This window comes from Dendropsophus ebraccatus, chromosome 7 (genome assembly GCF_027789765.1).
Source record: "Dendropsophus ebraccatus isolate aDenEbr1 chromosome 7, aDenEbr1.pat, whole genome shotgun sequence".
NCBI lineage: Eukaryota > Metazoa > Chordata > Amphibia > Anura > Hylidae > Dendropsophus > Dendropsophus ebraccatus.
This window is the reverse complement of record NC_091460.1, coordinates 145,407,065-145,427,091: the sequence shown is the minus strand read 5'-3', so window position 1 is coordinate 145,427,091 and position 20,027 is coordinate 145,407,065. Positions and strand designations below refer to the sequence as shown.

The 20,027-nt window shown below is 42.8% G+C and overlaps 1 protein-coding gene across 1 annotated transcript in view; it reads right to left on the bottom strand.

The window, feature by feature from the left end:
- The window catches only part of EDNRA (endothelin receptor type A), a 45,772-nt gene that overhangs the window by 15,944 nt on the left and 9,801 nt on the right, over positions 1-20,027 (bottom strand). Inside the window, exon 3 of the mRNA XM_069978664.1 lies at positions 709-836. Within this exon, the coding sequence (XP_069834765.1) occupies positions 709-836 (128 nt within the window). The remainder of the gene's footprint in view (positions 1-708; positions 837-20,027) is intronic.

Here is a 20,027-nt window from a genome sequence, read left to right as displayed (position 1 = left end):
CTCTGCCAATGCTGGAGAGGAACCTGCACTTAAAAGTTATTGCCATGGCCGGAAATCAGGCTTCCTGGGTGTGGACACTTAAAGGGATTGTTACCAAAAATGTTTTTATTTCTAATCAACCAGTGCCAGAAAGTGCCATAGATTTGTAAGTTACTTCTATTAAAAAATCTCCAGTCTTCCAGTACCTATCAGCTGCTGTATGTCCTGCAGGAAGTGGTGTATTCTCTCCAGTCTGACACAGTGCTCTCTGCTGCCACCTCTGTCCATGTCAGGAACTGTCCAGAGCAGCAGCAAATCCCCATAGAAAACCTCTCCTGCTCTGGACAGTTCCTGACATGGACAGAGGTGGCAGCAGAGAGCACTGTGTCAGACTGGAGAGAATACAACACTCCCTGCAGGACATACAGCAGCTGATAGGTACTGGAAGACTGGAAAGTGATAGGAAGTTGAAAAGGAAAAAAAATTATTGTGAACTGCCCCTTTAAGCAGCCATACTGCTCCTCACTCACTTTGACTATGATGAGGCTACCAGTCCTGATCAGTTTTGCTGAGAATGTAATTGCCAGACTGTAAAGTGTCCGATTTTTTCCTCTAGAAATGTTTGGAGGCAGATGAAACGTTCCCATGTGTCCCAGTGCATATTTATAAAGGAGACATTAAGAGGGATGGACGACATTATCGGCTTATACATGGAAAGTGGGAATGTACCTGTCCACGCTCAGAGCGCACAGGTTGAGCACTGTGATTCCGACAGACGCCTTCTGGATGAATGGGACCAGCTTGCAGAGACACGCTCCAATCGGTGACTGATCAAAGGGCCATCGTTCTGCAAGAAGCTGAAGAAGAGAACACAAACATAAGGGCTTCTATACAACATAGAGATCTACATATAATTGTAGAACAATCACAGACCACACGTACTATGGAACATTATCTATCATTCAGTACACATACCGTGGAGCTCCTATTGTATCTGCTCCTAATACACATATAATGCGCCATCTTACCATATGTGTAGTAGAAACACAGCTTTCCTGCTTTTTGGGGAGGATAAAAGCAATAACGTGCTCACCCCCCCCGATCCAGCGCTGTTCGCCACATCCCGCTGCTTGGGTCCCCAGTGGCTTCCTGTCTAAGTGGGGACCTGGGTAGTGGGGTGCCTCCTCGGCCCCTGACTGGCTAAGCGGACCCCACTACCCAGGTCCCCGACAAGGAAGCGGCCGTGGACCTGAGCGGCGGTATGCGGCCACCAACGCTGGATTGAGGGAGGTAAGGGCACGTTATTTCTTTTATCCTCCTCCTTCCGGGCACTTGGCAAAAAAAATGTGTCTGGTCGGACTTCCCCTTTAAGTATTGTCTTACACCATACTTCCACGTTAGAGTACATACTATAATAGCTATGTAACATCCCGTACAGCAGAACATTTATGTTGTCTCATTAATATCTTTCCAGCAGGTACTCAGAATAAGTAATGTCTCAGGAAGGAAAGAACCTTTATAATGGAGACGCAAATGGTCGGAGATGTAGCTAATGCTTCCTCAAGGTACTTCGGCCATTTATTATGCACATGGCGTTCCTCCTAAGAGCCTAGTCAGCAGGTTACAGGACGGGACCCTTTAGCGTTTTCCTACCTGGGTCGTAATGGACTGAATCATCCTGTATGAAGAGTCCGGGATTTCTGGGTTTTGCAGATAAATAAATCTCACATTTCCTGTTTCTATAAATCTGTGGTAATCTGCAATGATGGACGGAGACTGTCATACACCCCATGGCCCCCTACCCAGTCTGATTTTCCCATCTGACATCTATGGACACCAAAGCCATTTTCCAGCCATATAACCTATATACACTGTATACTGTTGGAGTATGGGAAGTAGCCAGAGCAATATCACATTATAGGGGAACACACAAACTCTGTGCAGGTCTGGTCCTTGGTCAGATTCAAACCAGCGAGGCAACAATGCACCAATACAATGTACGGCATAAATACACACAGCACTGAATACAACAAATCTGTATACGGAGCAGAGCTGGTCCCCTCCCCCATGGCTGGAGGTTTCACTGACGCCCTCTTCTTCACTACTTCTGATTATGTGCTATGCAGACAGAAGATGAGCACAGATAGAAGATGCCCATGGCTTAAAGGGGTAGCTCGCCCAAAATATTTTCTTTCAAATCAACTGGTTCCAGAAAGTTCTAAAAATTTGTAATTTACTTCTATTGAAAATCTAAACTTTTCCTGTACTTATCAGCTGCTGTATGTCCTGCAGGAAGTGGTGGATTCTTTCCAGTCTGACACAGTGCTCTCTGTTGCCACCTCTGTCCATGTCAGGAACTGTCCAGAGCAGCAGCAAATGCCCATAGAAAACCTGGACAGTTCCTGACATGGACAGAGGTGGCAGCAGAGAGCACTGTGTCAGACTGGAGAGAATACACCACTTCCTGCAGGACATACAGCAGCTGATAAGTACTTGAAGACTTGAATTTTTTAATAGAAGTAAATTACTAATCTCTGGCACTTTTCTGGCACCAGTTGATTTGAAAGAATTTTTTTGGGGGTGAACATCCCCTTTAACTCTATGCTTTCTATGCTGAGCTTGTTCTTCCAGTCCAGAAGTAGTAAAGAAGAGGATTGTGGTAGAGATCAGGAGCGCAGGAAGCTGGCAACAAGGGGGAAGCTAGCCAGGTAAGTATACAGATTTGTTATTTTCAGTGTAGCCTAAGTTACATATCAAAGAAAAACCCAGAAAACACCTTTAATGCAAAGCCTGAAAAACCAATACTCCAAAAATTATCCTCTAACCCAGGAGCCTGTATAAGGAATAACCATGTGTGCAACATTTCCAAGATAACGCATGGTCTGTAAAATATACAAAATATATATACACACTTTATATTGTTTTTTCCTTTCATCATCGGAATCCTTGTTTCTCGGTGCAGACATCACAGTAGACATCTGGCCCGCAGCTCCGGCCCCATGGAACGCTCCAAGGTGGAGACACACATGTATAACACAGAGCAGAGCCGCAGCAGGGGAGACGGGCGTCCTGAGAATCAGTTCTTAAGCATAAATAAGACTTGTTTGTCGAAATCAACAGAGCGGAAACCGTTTTCGAGTCAAACCGCTAAGTCAGTGCGGTGACATTGGAGAAGACGAGAAGAGCCACATCCACAAATGGCTTTTTCGGTAAACATCTCAGCCATGGTTTACAAATGCTTAAAGTGATTATTCTCTGGAAAAGACTTTAAAAATCTGTGGAACGTACAGTATTAATATTTATTCTTTTACAAATTACGCGGCCGTTTTAATGGACATCGACAACCTTGTTTCTAATGTTTTATGGATTTCTGTGGCCGGTAAGCGGCACATTGCAGACAGGATTCCCATGAAGGATTTGTAAGATATTTAGTGAGGTCAGAATGTGAAGATCCTCCCATCAACCTTATAACCTACTTAACTGAAGGTCTTCACCTCTGCCCCGCAGCACTCACTTCATCAACAAATCCCGGCCCTCTTGTAGAGTACACAAAGACTACTCTGGAAATCCCACTGGAATCGTACATCACAGTCTAGGAAAAAATATAAATGGATTCCATCCGCACTGTACAAACAAACAGATTCCATGATGACAGATCAGATTGTCAAAACATTGAATGATACTGACCGCCATTATATAGAAGTATATGAAGTGACGGTAGAGGAGGCTTCTTCCGGTATATCAGTGCCTACTTATCAAAGGACGGCCATTATGTATATTTTACAGAAGTGATTATTAAAGAATCCAGTTTGAAGTGGCCTGTGGAAATGTAATGCACTTCCCTGCAATTGGCTGGCAAAGTAGAGATCTTAAAGGAGAAGTCCAGGGTTGGCCGAAAAAAACAACATGCATCTAGCTCCCTGGCTTCAGCACCAGGGTCCGCTGTCCTCCACTCTGGTTCGTGGTCCCCTCGGCTGCTTCTTGGTTTGAGTGGGGACCCGGGTCGTGACATGTCAGCCCCACTCAGTCAGTCAGCAGGTGGCGACCATGGCAGTTAGCGGGCACGGTGCAATCACAGCATCGGATAATTAGCCATTTAATTGCAGCTGTCAAAGCTGATAGCTGCATTTAAATGGCCTTTTCCCTATCACTAGTGGTCTGAAAGACGGGATCGCCCCCGCACGATGCGATTGCGGAGGAGCAGTTCCTGTATTTATTTTTATTTATAAAAATAAACAAACATATTTGGTATGGCCGTGTGCATTATTGGCCAAACTATTAAATTATCACAACTCTGGTCTCGCAAGTAAAATAAATAAGTGTACAAAAATGCCAAAGCGCAAGATTGCTGATATTCACATAAAATCCTGAAAAATTGTAATAAAAATGCGTCAAAAAGACGCATATATGCAAACAAGGTACCTATAGAACGTACAGATCTAAAAAAATGCCACCTCACATGGCCCCATAGAGCAAAGGATAAAAGTGCTATAAGAATAGGAATAGAGCAATTTTAAGTAAAACATTTTTTGTGAATTTCTTTAAAAAGCTTCAAACAATTCCTCTCTCTTTATATTTGATGAATACAATGTTGCCGTTATTCAGACCTCATTTTCCAGTGACTTTACTGAAGCGTGACAATGGGGCCACAATCTCAGTGTTTCCAAGTGACCTGCGTCCAACAATGACCACTATGACCCGCTCACGCAGTACGAGTGACGAGAACCATGCCTGCGCCTTTCATCGTGAGAGTAAAGGGTTAACTAGAAATGGAGCCTCCTTCACGTATCCTCAGTGACTCGTGTGAGATTTACTGTAACCAGACAGGGTCATCACTTCAGGAAACGTCAAATACTTGGAAGATAGCCGAAAACGACTATTAGTCAGAATAATAAAAGTGTGAGAAACTGCAGCGTCCTGACTTCATTTCTGCCCATGTAAAGTCTTTATTATTCACACTCATCTGGGTTTTTTATGGGTTTTTTTTTGAGTCTTCTAAAAGTTGAGCTTCTTGAGTTTCTTCCATCTACTTCCACCTCCTTATGTACCTACATAAACCTCGTCTTTCCATGTGACTGTATCACTAGAACTCCTAGGAAGAACGTGTCCTATGTTATGTCTGCAATCTTTCTTCCATTGAATCACTTACATACTCTTATCTCCTGCACCTCAAAACATCTTAAAAATCTGACTTAAAAATCATATCGAGTTACTTTAAAACACACTTTAAGCCTTTGATGAAAGGCGGTGGCTGGGATTGGTCGAAGTCCTGCAAATATCCCGCTTAGGAATTTATGACGAGAAGAACGCGTGTCTGCAGGTCACAACTTTTTTATTTCCTAGCAATAGACATGAGGTCATCCCTTCTGCCAAACATGTCTTCAGCCCGAAAGGTAATTGTTTTTGTGCTTGGCGCGGTATTGTCAGCCGGCTATTGATATCACACAAGGATCATCCTTGTTAGTGTAAAGTGACGTCTTAAGTGATTCTGTTATTGTAACACAAACCTCCCAAGTGCCCCGAGCTGATGTCTGGGAATAGAAGTATTAAGGTAAGTAAATACTCAAATACAGATTAGTCAATGACAATCCGGATAAAAGCAACAGCAGACGTAGAACAGAACAGCGATGATTTTTTTTTTTTTATGCAGCGACATGAAGAAGGAAATCTGCACCATGAAGGATCTATCTGCACCATGAAGGATCTATCTGCACCATGAAGGATCTATCTGCACCATGAAGGATCTATCTGCACCATGAAGGATCTATCTGCACCATGAAGGATCTATCTGCACCATGAAGGATCTAAGGATCTATCTGCACCATGAAGGATCTATCTGCACCATGAAGGATCTATCTGCACCATGAAGGATCTATCTGCACCATGAAGGATCTAAGGATCTATCTGCACCATGAAGGATCTATCTGCACCATGAAGGATCTAAGGATCTATCTGCACCATGAAGGATCTATCTGCACCATGAAGGATCTATCTGCACCATGAAGGATCTATCTGCACTATGAAGGATCTAAGGATCTATCTGCACCATGAAGGATCTATCTGCACCATGAAGGATCTAAGGATCTATCTGCACCATGAAGGATCTATCTGCACCATGAAGGATCTATCTGCACCATGAAGGATCTATCTGCACCATGAAGGATCTATCTGCACTATGAAGGATCTATCTGCACTATGAAGGATCTATCCGCACTATGAAGGATCTATCCGCACTATGAAGGATCTATCCGCACTATGAAGGATCTATCCGCACTATGAAGGATCTATCTGCACTCTGAAGGATCTATCCGCACTATGAAGGATCTATCTGCACTATGAAGGATTTATCTGCACTATGAAGGATCTATCCGCACTATGAAGGATCTATCCGCACTATGAAGGATCTATCCGCACTATGAAGGATCTATCCACACTATGAAGGATCTATCCGCACCATGAAGGATCTATCCGCACTATGAAGGATCTATCCGCACTATGAAGGATCTATCCGCACTATGAAGGATCTATATGCACTATGAAGGATCTATCCGCACTATGAAGGATCTATCCGCACTATGAAGAAGGAAATCTGCATTATGAAGGATCTATCCGCACTATGAAGGATCTATCTGCACTATGAAGGATCTATCTGCACTCTGAACTATCATGCAGAACATTCTAGAGACCCCCCCCCTCCTATGTGAAACAACTGGAAATGTTTGCACTATTTTTTATTACTGACAAACAGCAGGTTTCGTGCGAGCACCATGTCATAGCGAATAGCGGCAGATAGGAAATCTGAAGTCATAATATCCTTGGCTACTGAGCCGATGAAAGAAGGAGAGGAGGAGGAGGAGGAGGAAAGCACTTCAGTACATGCAGCTCAGATGAAAGACAGCGAATACCGAGGAAACACACACAAGAAAGAATATAAGAGTAAATAAGACCTTTCCCGTTCCTAGCTGTATGGTCAATAGAATAGAACGTTGTACTAAAAAGGAACAATTACCAAACCAACGGCTTCATCATTACAAGCTTTATGCATATCTCAGCTGGGCAGAAGTAGAGTATTTTCTTTAGAATTTATATTTAAAGGGATATTGTTATCTCGGACACTTATGGTACGGTCACATGACTGACGTATTCCACTTCTCACAGCTATCCTGATAACAAGGGCCCCACAGGCCATTTCAAGCTGTTTGCAGCAGGCGGAGGAGGTCGCGGAGGTGAAAACAGCTAAGACAGTTTGTTACTTTCATTGAGTTGTATAAACAGTATGGCACGGTGTAAATGTCCCAGGTTGGAATACCTCTTTTAAATATTTAAAGAGAATCTGTCACTAGGTATATATTGCCTTAGACAAGGGCAGCATAAACTAGTGACAGAAATACTAAACAGACGGGTGTATTACTTACATCATTCTGTTCAGCTGTTCTCCTAATATGCAGGAGAATAAAACTCTTGCCACACCCCTCCCCCCGCCCTCCAGCTGCTGATTGACAGTTGTTGCCTATACACAGCATGAATAGATAACTGCCAATCAGCAGCTGGGGGGCGGAGTTTTCTGTTTCTCATGAATATCCAGGACTACTGGGCTCATGCACATAATGGAGAGGACTACTTATTGTCCATGTTATTCAGGAGAAGATCTCTGGATCAGCTGCACAGTATAATGTAAGTGATCCATCATCCTGTTCAGCTTCTCTGTCACCCTTGAGATAGGACACCATATAACTACTGACAGTCTCTTTAAAGTGCATCCAACTAATGTTGTAATAGGGAATAAATGAGCTCCAGTCCTGATAAAGATAAAATCATAGGGGGATACTGACAATCTCCTAGTGCAGGGAGCCCACTTGTGCATAAATCTACACGTAAATGCTCGTTTTGTGAAAAATGTATACCCACGTGTTCTCTCTGAGACACTCGCACCAGAGGGCTGGGAAGGGGGTGTAACAGGCAGGGGGGGGGGCACATGTAACATCTTACTGGGGGCAAAATATTACGAAAACCAACTCCAGCTCTACTAATACTGGGATCAGGGTCCAAAAGCCAAGAAGTCTACAGTGAGATGCCTGTGATAGAGAAGGATTAGAGTAAGAGGGTCCCCTTCCTGAGAGCACGGAGCGTACCAAGAGCTCTAGGCACAAGTGACACTAATGGGGTAGGAGACATGACCTACTGCACCAAACTGAGTGCCGAGGTCTGCAAAAACCATAAACTATGACGTGAAAACTGCTCTGGCCTAAGACTTGCCTTGAGCCGTTTCTAGATTACACCCACTTTAGATAAGGAACCACATTGGACAATTCTGCAAGTTAAGACTGATTTACAAGAAACTGTTAATATCAATTGTTTGTCCACCAAGTGTAAGTGTCTCTTCACAAGATGTATGAAAAGTCAAGTTTTTATTTGCACTTAAGAGTCAGATCCTCCTGCCCGGTCCCAATGTATCTGAGTATCCAGACTTCTACAGTCCTCACCACTTGGCGCTGGGAGCGAGGTCAAAGAGCCAAGAAGTCACGGCCTGCAGCAGTAGTGACCTCACTGGCTAAGTATATACAGAAATTGGATGAAGAGTTGAGGACTTGGAGCACATTAAGTTGTTTATGACTCGTGTAGATCTTGCTTGGTTGGGTGTGTTTTTTATGCGTGGTCTCTGCACTTATGTAGCTGTGCACCAAAAAGAATGATTGTGTCCTGACAGTTGAGAGATCATGGAAGTACATGACAATGCAAGACAATGTTTGAAGACTCGGACATGTGAAGCACCAATCCAATGGTGCACTAGCTGCAAGGCTGACCGTCCTCTATCGGAAGATAAAAAGAACAGGGAGAAGGAGATGGTTGATGACTTCAGATGAGACCATGACTCAAAGTTATGCACACCTGCACGAAACGTCCGTTGCCTAGTGGAATGTACTCGCTCCATGTATACCTGCTGGAAAGGTCAAAAATGGATTTTTAAACCCCTACAACTTCTATAGTGATATTAAACTCACAATATCTTGGGACTGGTTGGTGTTATCGGAGATGCAGATGTCCTTTCCCGCAGACAGCCGGTACCTTACAAGAGACGATATACCTGAACAAATTCCGATAAAACATCCAGAAGTTTATTGAACCGAATCCATAAAAAATGTCACAGGTAAAAAACACAGTCTCCCCTGTATTCTTACCGCATTTCTGACTGCGTTAGGCCTTGATCACAGCTGATGGTCACAGGCTGATGATCACACTAACCCAGTCCGAAACGCGTCATGAATACAGCGGAGAACTGTGTTTTTTACCTGTGACATTTTTTATGGATTCGGTTCAATAAACTTCTGGATGTTATCGGAATTTTTACTGGTATATTGTGTCTTATCCCCCGCTGTATCTGCTTACCAAAAGGAATGATTAAGAGACCACTTTGTACTTGGTGAGTGCCGCTATTCTTTCCTTATGGAGAATAAAAATTTATTATGGCTGCAGGCTATCTGGATATTAGGAAATTCTAGCATGTCTGCGCACTTCCATGTTCTGGCTCAGGTTGGAAATAGAACAAGTAATATCAACTGCATTCTTGCTCCAATTTAGGCTTATCAAACAAAGATTTTGCAATTTTATCATCTTCATCACCAAGCTTCATCATCATCATCATCGTGTCGCAAAATCTTTTTGTTTAAAAAAGATTGTCTATCTGTCTGTCTAGCAATCTATCTAAGGCCATGTTCATATGTCATAGGACGTTCCGTGACCCGGCCGGTCTCTAAAAAGATCATCCCGGCCGGTACTGCGGTACCAGGCGGATGATTTTCACAACGCAAAGTTCTAATGCGGGCGCATCTGAGCACGCCCGCATCAGAACTCCTCACAGCACACTATGAAGCTTGCGGCCGGAGCCACTCGCTTCATAGTGTGCACTGACATGGTTTTCTGCGGCAGCTATTCACTGAATAGCTATTATCTATCTATCTAACTATTATCTATCTCCTATCTATCTATCTATCTATCTATCTATCTATCTATCTATCTATCTCCTATCTATCTCCTATCTATCTATCTATCTATCTATCTATCTCCTATCTATCTATCTATCTATCTATCTATCTATCTATCTATCTATCTATCTATCTATCATCTATCTCCTATCTATCTATCTATCTATCTATCTCCTACCTATCTATCTATCTATCTATCTATCTATCTATCTATCTATCATCTATCTATCTCCTATCTATCTATCATCTATCTATCTCCTATCTATCTATCTCCTATCTCTCTATCTATCTCCTATCTATCTCCTATCTATCTCCTATCTATCTATCTATCTCCTATCTATCTATCTATCTATCTATCTATCTCCTATCTATCTATCAATCAATCATCTATGGTAATAAGTTAAGCCGAACAAAAACCAGGAATGGGATGCCGAGTAGGGGGACTATTCATCCATTATATTATATAACTGATGTGGTGGTTTAGGAATAACGTATCCATTTACCTCAGTATAATATCCCTTCTCCCATGGACACATTTGCCGCACATATACATCATCATTGTAATGGAAAGCCAATTAGCCGCTATGAAGTTTTGGGTAATGGGAGGAAGTTTATGTCTATGAGGAAATCAATGTAATTTTAAAGAGAATATACATATTTTAAATGTTTGTTTAGAAGATGGTTAGAAGAAAGCTAAAGGCACTACTGCAGCTGGCCAGAACAGGTGACCACAGATCTTTGAGGCTAACCTGTAATGTTATCCAAGTGCATTATCACCATAGTCACGTTTAGTACACATATCTTAAAGGGGGAAATCCGCAAAAATATTTTTTCTTCAAATTAACTGCACCAGTAAAGTGCCAGAGATTTGTCATTTACTTCTATTAAAAAATCTTAAATCTTTAAGTACTTATCAGCTGCTGTATGTCCTGCAGGAGGTGGTGTATTCTCTCCAGTCTGACACAGTACTCTCTGCTGCCACCTCTGTCCATGTCAGGAACTGTCCAGAGCAGCAGCAAATCCCCATAGTCTGCTCTCCAGACTGGAAAGAATACAACACTACCTGCAGGACATACAGCAGCTGATAAGTAGAAGTAAGTTAGAAATTTTCTATTTTTTTATTTTTTTGCTGAACTACCCTTTTAAGTTAAAGACGTGCCTGTTATTTTTACCATAATCCAGTGAATATATGGTCAACTTAAGGGTTTGTTCAGCAATCATACATTGTTTTACATATGGCCGGGGTCATTAAAAATAAAAAAAAATAAGTCATACTCACTTACACTGATACCCCACTGTTTCTTTGGCCAGCCAAACATTGGCCGAGGTACAGTATTACCCTGCAGAACACAGTAACTAACCGGGACTGGTAGGTGGGAGATCAGGGTAGGTGAGTATGACCTATTTTGTCTTTGTAATGCAATGCTATATTAGATCTGTAGCCTCGGGTACACTGTGGTATATATCTGAATACCTTTATGTATCTCAATATATACCAGTAGCAGATAGCGACAATGTGATATCATTGTGGCCAGTCGGAACAAAGTGTCTTTAGTTCTAGAATCCCTTATCCAATCAGCTTGGTGAAAACGTTCTGTGACATTTCTAACCATCAAATTATACAAAAGATCAAACATGAGAACCCAAACTGGTGGGAGGTGAAGATAAACTTTGGCTGGACACGACCATTAGTCAATGACCCCAGTGAAGCTGCTTTATCTTTTGCACAATGTGACTTTTGCCCACTCACTATCACCACTCACTGTCCCCACTCACTATGAGCCCTCACTGTCCCCACTCACTGTCCCCACTCACTATCACCACTCACTGTCCCCACTCTCTATCACCCCTCACTGTCCCCACTCTCTATCACCCCTCACTGTCCCCACTCACTGTCCCCACTCTCTATCACCCCTCACTGTCCCCACTCTCTATCACCCCTCACTGTCCCCACTCACTGTCCCCACTCACTATTACCACTCACTGTCCCCACTCACTATCACCCCTCACTGTCCCCACTCACTGTCCCCACTCTCTATCACCCCTCACTGTCCCCACTCAATATCACCACTCACTGTCCCCACTCACTGTCCCCACTCTCTATCACCCCTCACTGTCCCCACTCACTGTCCCCACTCACTATCACCCCTCACTGTCCCCACTCACTGTCCCCACTCAATATCACCACTCACTGTCCCCACTCTCTATCACCCCTCACTGTCCCCACTCACTGTCCCCACTCAATATCACCACTCACTGTCCCCACTCACCATCACCCCTCACTGTCCCCACTCACTATCACCACTCACTGTCCCCACTCACTGTCCCCACTCTCTATCACCCCTCACTGTCCCCACTCACTGTCCCCACTCACTATGACCCCTCACTGTCCCCACTCACTGTCCCCACTCTCTATCACCCCTCACTGTCCCCACTCACTGTCCCCACTCAATATCACCACTCACTGTCCCCACTCACTGTCCCCACTCTCTATCACCCCTCACTGTCCCCACTCACTGTCCCCACTCAATATCACCACTCACTGTCCCCACTCACCATCACCCCTCACTGTCCCCACTCACCATCACCCCTCACTATCCCTCTATACAATACATCTTTAGTTCTGGAAAAATAATTTTTGTGATTCAGATTCTTACGTTCTTGTTAAAGTGTCACTGTCGTGAATTTTTTTTTTTGCAGAAATCAATAGTCCAGGCGATTTTAAGAAACTTTGTAATTGGGTTTATTATCCGAAAAATGCATTTTTATCATGAAAAAGCAGTTTGAAGCTCTCCCCCCTGTCTTCATTGTTCTCCTATGGAGAGAGCTAAAGAAAAGACCAAAACAGGACAACAAAGAGTTAATCTACAAATCCCTCACCCTTTATCTCCTGTGACAGTCACCAGTGACCTCTCTGAGCTCTGATTACAGCTGTCACCCAGCTTCGTGCCTGTAATCCTCTGTTATCTGCTTTCTGCTGCCGGCTAACTCCCTCCTTCCTCCTCCCCCCTCCCCTCTCCCTAGAACAGACAGGGGACGTCTCCTGCAACAAGTCACAATTTTCAGATTTTTCAGAGTGGATGAAAAAGAGGAAGGAGGGGGGGACCTGGGAAAAGGCTTTTTACATGCAGATAATGGCAGATTTGGCTAATAAACCCAATTACAAAGTTTCTTAAAATCGCCTGGACTATTGATTTCTGCAAAAAAAAAAAAAAAAAAAATACGACAGTGACTCTAAGTCCCACAGAAAAAAAACAAGAAATGCATAAAATTCTGTTGCTCAGTAGCAGATTTATCTCAGATCACATTTCTAACATTTGCAAATGTAGAACTTGTTTCCTTCTTCCCTTTATAGTCACATACCCGGGGGATACGTGAAGGTTCCATTGCTGCTTACATTGGCAGTTTTTAGGCTTCATTTGTGTTTATGGGGTTAAAGGGGTTGTCTGGCTTTGTATCATTTTACATACGACTTGTTAGTTGAATTAAATGTAACAAATGTAAATCTCCTGCTCGAGATGCCCCAATATTAACTTAAAGAGACTCTGTCAGTAGGATTATGGCGTCCTATCTCAGGGTAGTATAAACTAGTGACAGAGAAGCTGAACAGAATGATGTATCACTTACATTGTTCTGTGCAGCTGATCCAGAGATCTCCTCCTGAACAACATGGACAATAAGTCCTCTCCATTATGTGCATGAGCCCAGTAGTCCTGGATATTCATGAGAAGCAGAAAACTCCACCCACCAGCTGCTGATCGGCAGTTATCTATCCATGCTGTGTATAGGCAGTCACCTGTCAATCAGCAGCTGGAGGGCAGGGGAGAGGTGTGGCAAGAATCCTATTCTCCTGCATATTAGGAGAACGGCTGAACAGAATGATGTAACTAATACACTGACTGTTCAGCATTTAAGGTAGCTCAACAATAGGTGGGTTTGCTGTGTCCATTATAACCTAAGGAGGGGGAGGGGCTGAAGGGGATGAGTAAGCAGGAAGAGTACAGAGCCAGCTCCTGCAGTTTGCAGACTGTCTGGGCGCATAAAATGCTGGATTCACAGGTCAGAAAGGTCAGTGCTTATCTGGGAGCTTGGTGAGAGAAGATTGCAGAATGATGTGCTGCCTTTTCTCCTCTCTGTGCTCACTCCTCACCCATAGCCCCTCCCCCTTCCATAGACCATAATAGACACAGAAATCCTGCTTCTTCTGAAGTGAGGGGGGGGGGAGGTAGGAAAAACAGCTTTTTGAGTACAGAAGGAAACTCTTTTGCTTAATAAAACCTATTGAAGAGTTTCTTAAAATCGCTTGTACTATTGATACATATTGATTCTGAAAAGTAACATGGCAATTACGCTTTAAAGGGTACCTTTTAAACGTGTGACATGTCATGTCAACTTCTCAGAAGTTTTGATCGGCGTGGGTCAAAGTGCTAAGACCCTCATCAATCACTAAAGTGAAAAAACAGTAGCACTCAGCTGAGCTCTGAGCTTGGTCATTTCTTGCCATCAATTGGCTCTTCCCAAGGAGCCTTGCGTGTGGTGAACAGATTCACAGATAATCCACAGAAAGTCGGCTTTATTGGAAAAAGCCAAATGATCAGCTAAGCGCTACTGCAGCTCATTTTAGTGATTGATGGGGTCTCAGTAACCGATTATCAACCAAAGTCCATATCTACAGAGAACTCTTTCCAGGTTGCTGGTCAGCTTCTTTACAGGCCCTTGAGGTGACCCTGAGGGGTTGGTTTGCTTCCTTGGGGAGACTACTAACATGGCATAGGGAGACCTGGCAATGTAGCAGCTCTCCTCCAGAGGACACTTTATTTGCCACAGTTGGATGAGTAAAGAATCAGGAGCTTTCCCAGTGAATCCGCTGAACATAAAGGAAAAACACTATATAAAGATTGCCTAAGTCTGACCTCCCTGGTTTGAAGCTTGCGCTGTGTGAGCTTGGCACCTAGAATGCATAAACTTTGGAAATCACTTGTCAGGTTTGTTATAGCATAGTGAACCGCACTATAATCATGAAGAAGGATGGGCGGCTTCCAGCAGTATGACCCATGCAAGGATTTCATGATTTAATATGAAGATGACATCACCAGTTTTTTGTTTTTTTTTTACAAAAAAGCAACATGATTTTTTAGCTGGTGATCCAGGAGGCATCATGAGGACATGTAAACATGTGGCCCTAAGGTGGAAAACGTGCAGCCTCTCGGTTACATGTGCCTGGGACGAGGAGCCTCAAATCACACCTCTGTTTTTCAAAAATGTTAGGTTAAAGTGAATGTAACATCAGGTATAGCTTCGGGTTTTGTACATTTAACAGACCGGTGCCGGAGCACTGGGGGCAGGCCCGATCCCCTCCCCTCTGTGACAAAGCACCAGTGATTCTTATGGAACCGCGTCACAGCGAGGAAGCTGTTTCATCAAACTGGAGGCCGTCGGGTCTTCCGCCAGTGCTCCATTCCGGGCCGCTGCTCGGGACTAAACCGGCGGTTCAAATAAAAAGACTGTGACACCGGCGTAAGTGCACCAAAGTGATGTAACTGGTGGTCCATCCGCTTTAATACTCGGTATACCCACTTCTTACATATGGAATATTGTTCCATTATATATTTTTCCCTTTTCCTATTCGCTTTTTTTGGATAGTATTGCCCCAGCACAACATATACTTTTCAGTAGGCTTTCCAAAAGTGGCTTTTATAACAAATCTATCAGAAGTAGAACTTTTTTTCCCTTATATCCCGCAGTTAGAGGCACACATATTTTAAAGGGAACCAGTCACCATAAAAATGCTTCCTAAGGTATCGCTATCAGGTTATAGACCAGAAGGGGCTGAGCAGAGTGATATATATCTTTATGGGAAAAGATTCAGTACAACTTGTATTTTCTGGATCGAAATGTTTGATGTTTCCATCCTAAAGAGTCCAGTCCATTGAGTGACTCCGCCCACTGGACTCCTTGTCATAAAATGATCGGGGATTTCAATCAACAAGTTACATAGAATCTTTTCCCACAACGATATATATCACTCTTCCTGCTCTATAACATGATGGCGATAGATGACATAGCACCGTCTGGGTGACAGGTTCCCTTTAACAACAAGCAGATTCCAATTGTCACCAGAGAAGTGGTCACCCCACCAATTAAACAAATGATGGAAACCTACCGTTTCTTACTGTTTGAATATTGTTATATTAAGATGACCACTCATAGAAAACGTGGTGCACCACTTCAGCAGATATTTTGGTTCAAAACACTACATTGAGTCTTCTATTTAAAGTGGACATAAATGTCTGGTGAGCTCTTAAAGGGTCCCTGTCATTTCAAGTGACTTTCTAGGATAAGCTGTCCTGTGTGTACATTAGCATCAGCACTATATCTGACTATAATTAATCATGTCTATAGCGTTTGTCAGCAGACTTCTGCTCTGCAAGTTGTCTCTTATCCATCTTTCTCGATGTCTCCAATGAGCGTATTCCCAGACAATCCCCTACCCGTCCCCCCCTTCATAGACTTGCATTGCTGAGCTAGCTACAAGTTGTAACCAGTAAATAAAAGTTGTTGCTAAGCTGGTTTGGAGAACGGAAATCTCCCTGATTACAGGAGAGAGAAACCATAATTGTCTGATAAGATATATTAAAGTTTATACCATGACCTTTAAAAGCATCTATTTAAATTTTTTGTTCTAAAATCAGAGTACAAATCAGATAACGTGTAGACTCCAGACTGGGCAAAGGACTCTGTCATCCTGCAGAGAGTGAAACAGGTCTGGTATTGTATGCAGCATGCCTTTAGAATGTGGTCTTCAAGCTTGCTAATGATGCTGTTTGACCTACCACTTGTAAAAGGTTCAGTAGTACTTCCTCACTCAAATGATCCCTTTGTCAGCGACTAGAGTTGGAAACTAATGAAAACAATTCCTGCAGCTATAAAGTAACATGAAGTTATGGGAAATTCTCGTTATCTTTTACAGATTTTTCAAGGAATTCTCCACCATGGTGCAATTTGTGATTAAAACCACTCATTGTCCACTGCATGAATAAACGTAATGCATTATAAAGCTGAATTATGTAGATGCACTTATGTATACAAGGTAATTGCATGCACATATAGTGACATAGTTTGGTTGTTGTATCGCCTTGGAAATGAAGAACTAGTAATGCCTGCTTACATTTAGGCAACTTTGGTCATTTGCTTAGTAATACTGTCATACAACTTTTATTAAAAATATTTCTCTTAATCATACTAAGGACGGGTTCACACTACGTTTTTTTTTAATCCGTTAAAAATTAGGATGAAAAACTGGGTGGAAACACGGATGCGTTTGTGTGCTTCCATTCCATTGACTTCCATTATAAAAAAAAAAAAATCAAAATGCATCCATTTATTTTAATGTACACACAAATGACCACATTTTTGTGGATGTTATAAAAAACAGATGTGTTTTGATCTTTTTTTTTTTATAATGGAAGAACAGATCAAAAACAGATGCACACAAATGCGTCAGTTTTTTTGAAAAACATATTGTGAACCCAGCCCTATCATGTAATGTAAGGCTGGGTTAATACTACATTTTTGCATTTTTGCAATCCTTTTTTTTTTTTTTCATCTGTTTTTGCAAAAAACAGATGGAAAACGGGGGCAATTGTGTGCATCCCTTTTGACCCGTTTTTCCATTGACTTCCATTATAAAAAAAATAAATAAATAACGGATCCATTTTTTTTAATGGTCACAAAAATGAGGTCGACTACCTTTTTTGTATGTTAAAATAAAAACAAATCTGTTTTGATTTTTTTTTTTTTTTTATAATGGAAGTCAATGGAAAAAAATTATCAAAACGGATGCACACAATTGCATCCGTTTTTCGCAAAAATGTAGTGTGAACCCGGCCTTATTTTGAATTCTTCATGTCTTTGGTCGTGGTGGACATGTAATGTTTGTGATCTATGGAGTGTAACTACATATGTGGCTGATCTACAACTAAACTAGTATGCGAAGCTTTCCTTACCTTGGTGTAAACATATGGAGACACGCAAAGTCTCTGGGGCAAGCGATGAAATTCATATTGGCCACAAGATGGTTGAGATGCTGATAGATCTTAGGATATTATATGGGCTGCTAAATAACTAGAGAAGAGAACATTGCTGAAGATGAGCGAGTGTAATAAATCCGAGGCTGACATTTCAGCTGATGCCCTGTGCAAATCATCTCCATATGTTAGGTGAATGTTAACCCGCTACAGATGTGACCTCCGCGACCTCTTACACTGACATGATGTTTTGTCGAACACTCAGATGTGAACTGACGCTGGGTCGGCCAAAACCGTGATTACTATAAACATTCTGATTGCACTTACAGAAACGAGATAGGACCCCGCAAAGAAAACGAATGACGTCTCCGATCGGACTACTGCTCCGATCACATCTTTTACCTCTTACACTTATATCCCCTATTATTATTAATATTATATTATTGAATCCGACAGGCGTACACATCAATTTATGTCAAATAACCAATATAACCCCCCCATGCCATAAAAAAAGCCAAAAACCATGACAATTACTGCGCATGACCTATCATGGAATGGACGATACCCTCCCTCTATAACAGATGAGTGCCGTTACATTTCTCTACTCAGAAGGAACAACATTGCCACAGTAAATAATGACAGTTTCCGTCATCTTTTTTTTTTCCTTTCCAAAAAATTTTAACTTCCAAAATCTCCATTCCTGTGCAAGATGTTGCACCAACAGATGTTTGACCCTTCACCTCATCTTTAGGCAATCTTAACGTTCTCTCCACTTTGTGAGACAAAACAAACCTGTCACTTTTATTTCCTTGAGCTCTATAGATATCGGCTGCTTTTACCGGCCCTGGTAGATTATAGCGGCACTACTCTTTGCAACATCTTACACTTAAACAAAGGACTTTAAATGGAATTCTGGGCAGGGACATTTTTTTCAGAATTGTCGGGGAGGGGTGAAAAAACACTTGCCTCCCCGGGTCTAGCGCTGGTGTCCGCTGTCCTCTGCTCTTATCCCTGGTCCCCTGCTGCTTCCTGGTCTAGAGAGGGGACTTGGGATATGACGTTCCAGGCCTGCTCAGCCAGTCAGTGAATATAGCGGTGTCCCGCCTTTGGCTTTGACTGGCTGATCGGGCCTGAAATGTCACGTCTCAAGTCCCCTCCCTAGACCAGGAAGCAGCAGGGGACCAGAGAGCAGAGCAGAGGACAGCGGACACCAGCACTGGAGCCGGGGAGGTAAGTACACCTTGTTTTTTTAACCCACCCCCTCCCCGTCTGTTTTGCAAAAATGTTCCTGCCCAGAATTCTCCTTTGAATAGCAGTGTATTTGCAGCGTTGATCTGTGTAAGTATAAGGAATGAAGTGATTCTTTCTGCATTGAATTATTATTCTTTATGACACATAGACTGAAATATGGTCGATTGGGCATATGGATGTCGTCATATAGAGAGCATCCCTTCTTAGTGAGCCAGAATGGAGAACTGCATTATATACTAATGCTATGTTCTCACAAAGTTGGTCATTTGAAAATAACGTCCGTCAATAAGGATCATCATTATCAAACAATGGCCGTTATTTTACCTAAAAAAAACGTTATGGAAACATGGCCTAAACCGGTTATTTGAAAGGTTGCCATGTAATCATATGCTGTACTGTGGCCAGATGTGGCTTCTCCAAGCAGTTGATCATGTGGGTTAAAGGCCCTATTACACGGAACAATTACTGGACGATATCGGCCGTTACATCCAGTAATCGTCCCGTGGAATAGAAGGCAACGATCAGCAGACATCGTTCATGTCGGCTAATCATTGCAGTCGTTTGTTTTTCAACAAACGACTGACACAGCAATGATCTGCTGCTATCTCTCCTTTGAATAGGACGCTGCTGTATGCTATGGGCTGCCCGGACGATCTAGTGATCACCCAGGCAGCCCCCTCCCCCGCAGCTCCCCCCAGACTCACTCGCTCGCTGCTGCCGCGTGGATTGGTGGCGGCAGTGAGCTGGGAACGAGGAGCAAACGAGTGCTGAGAGCGCTCGTTTGCTC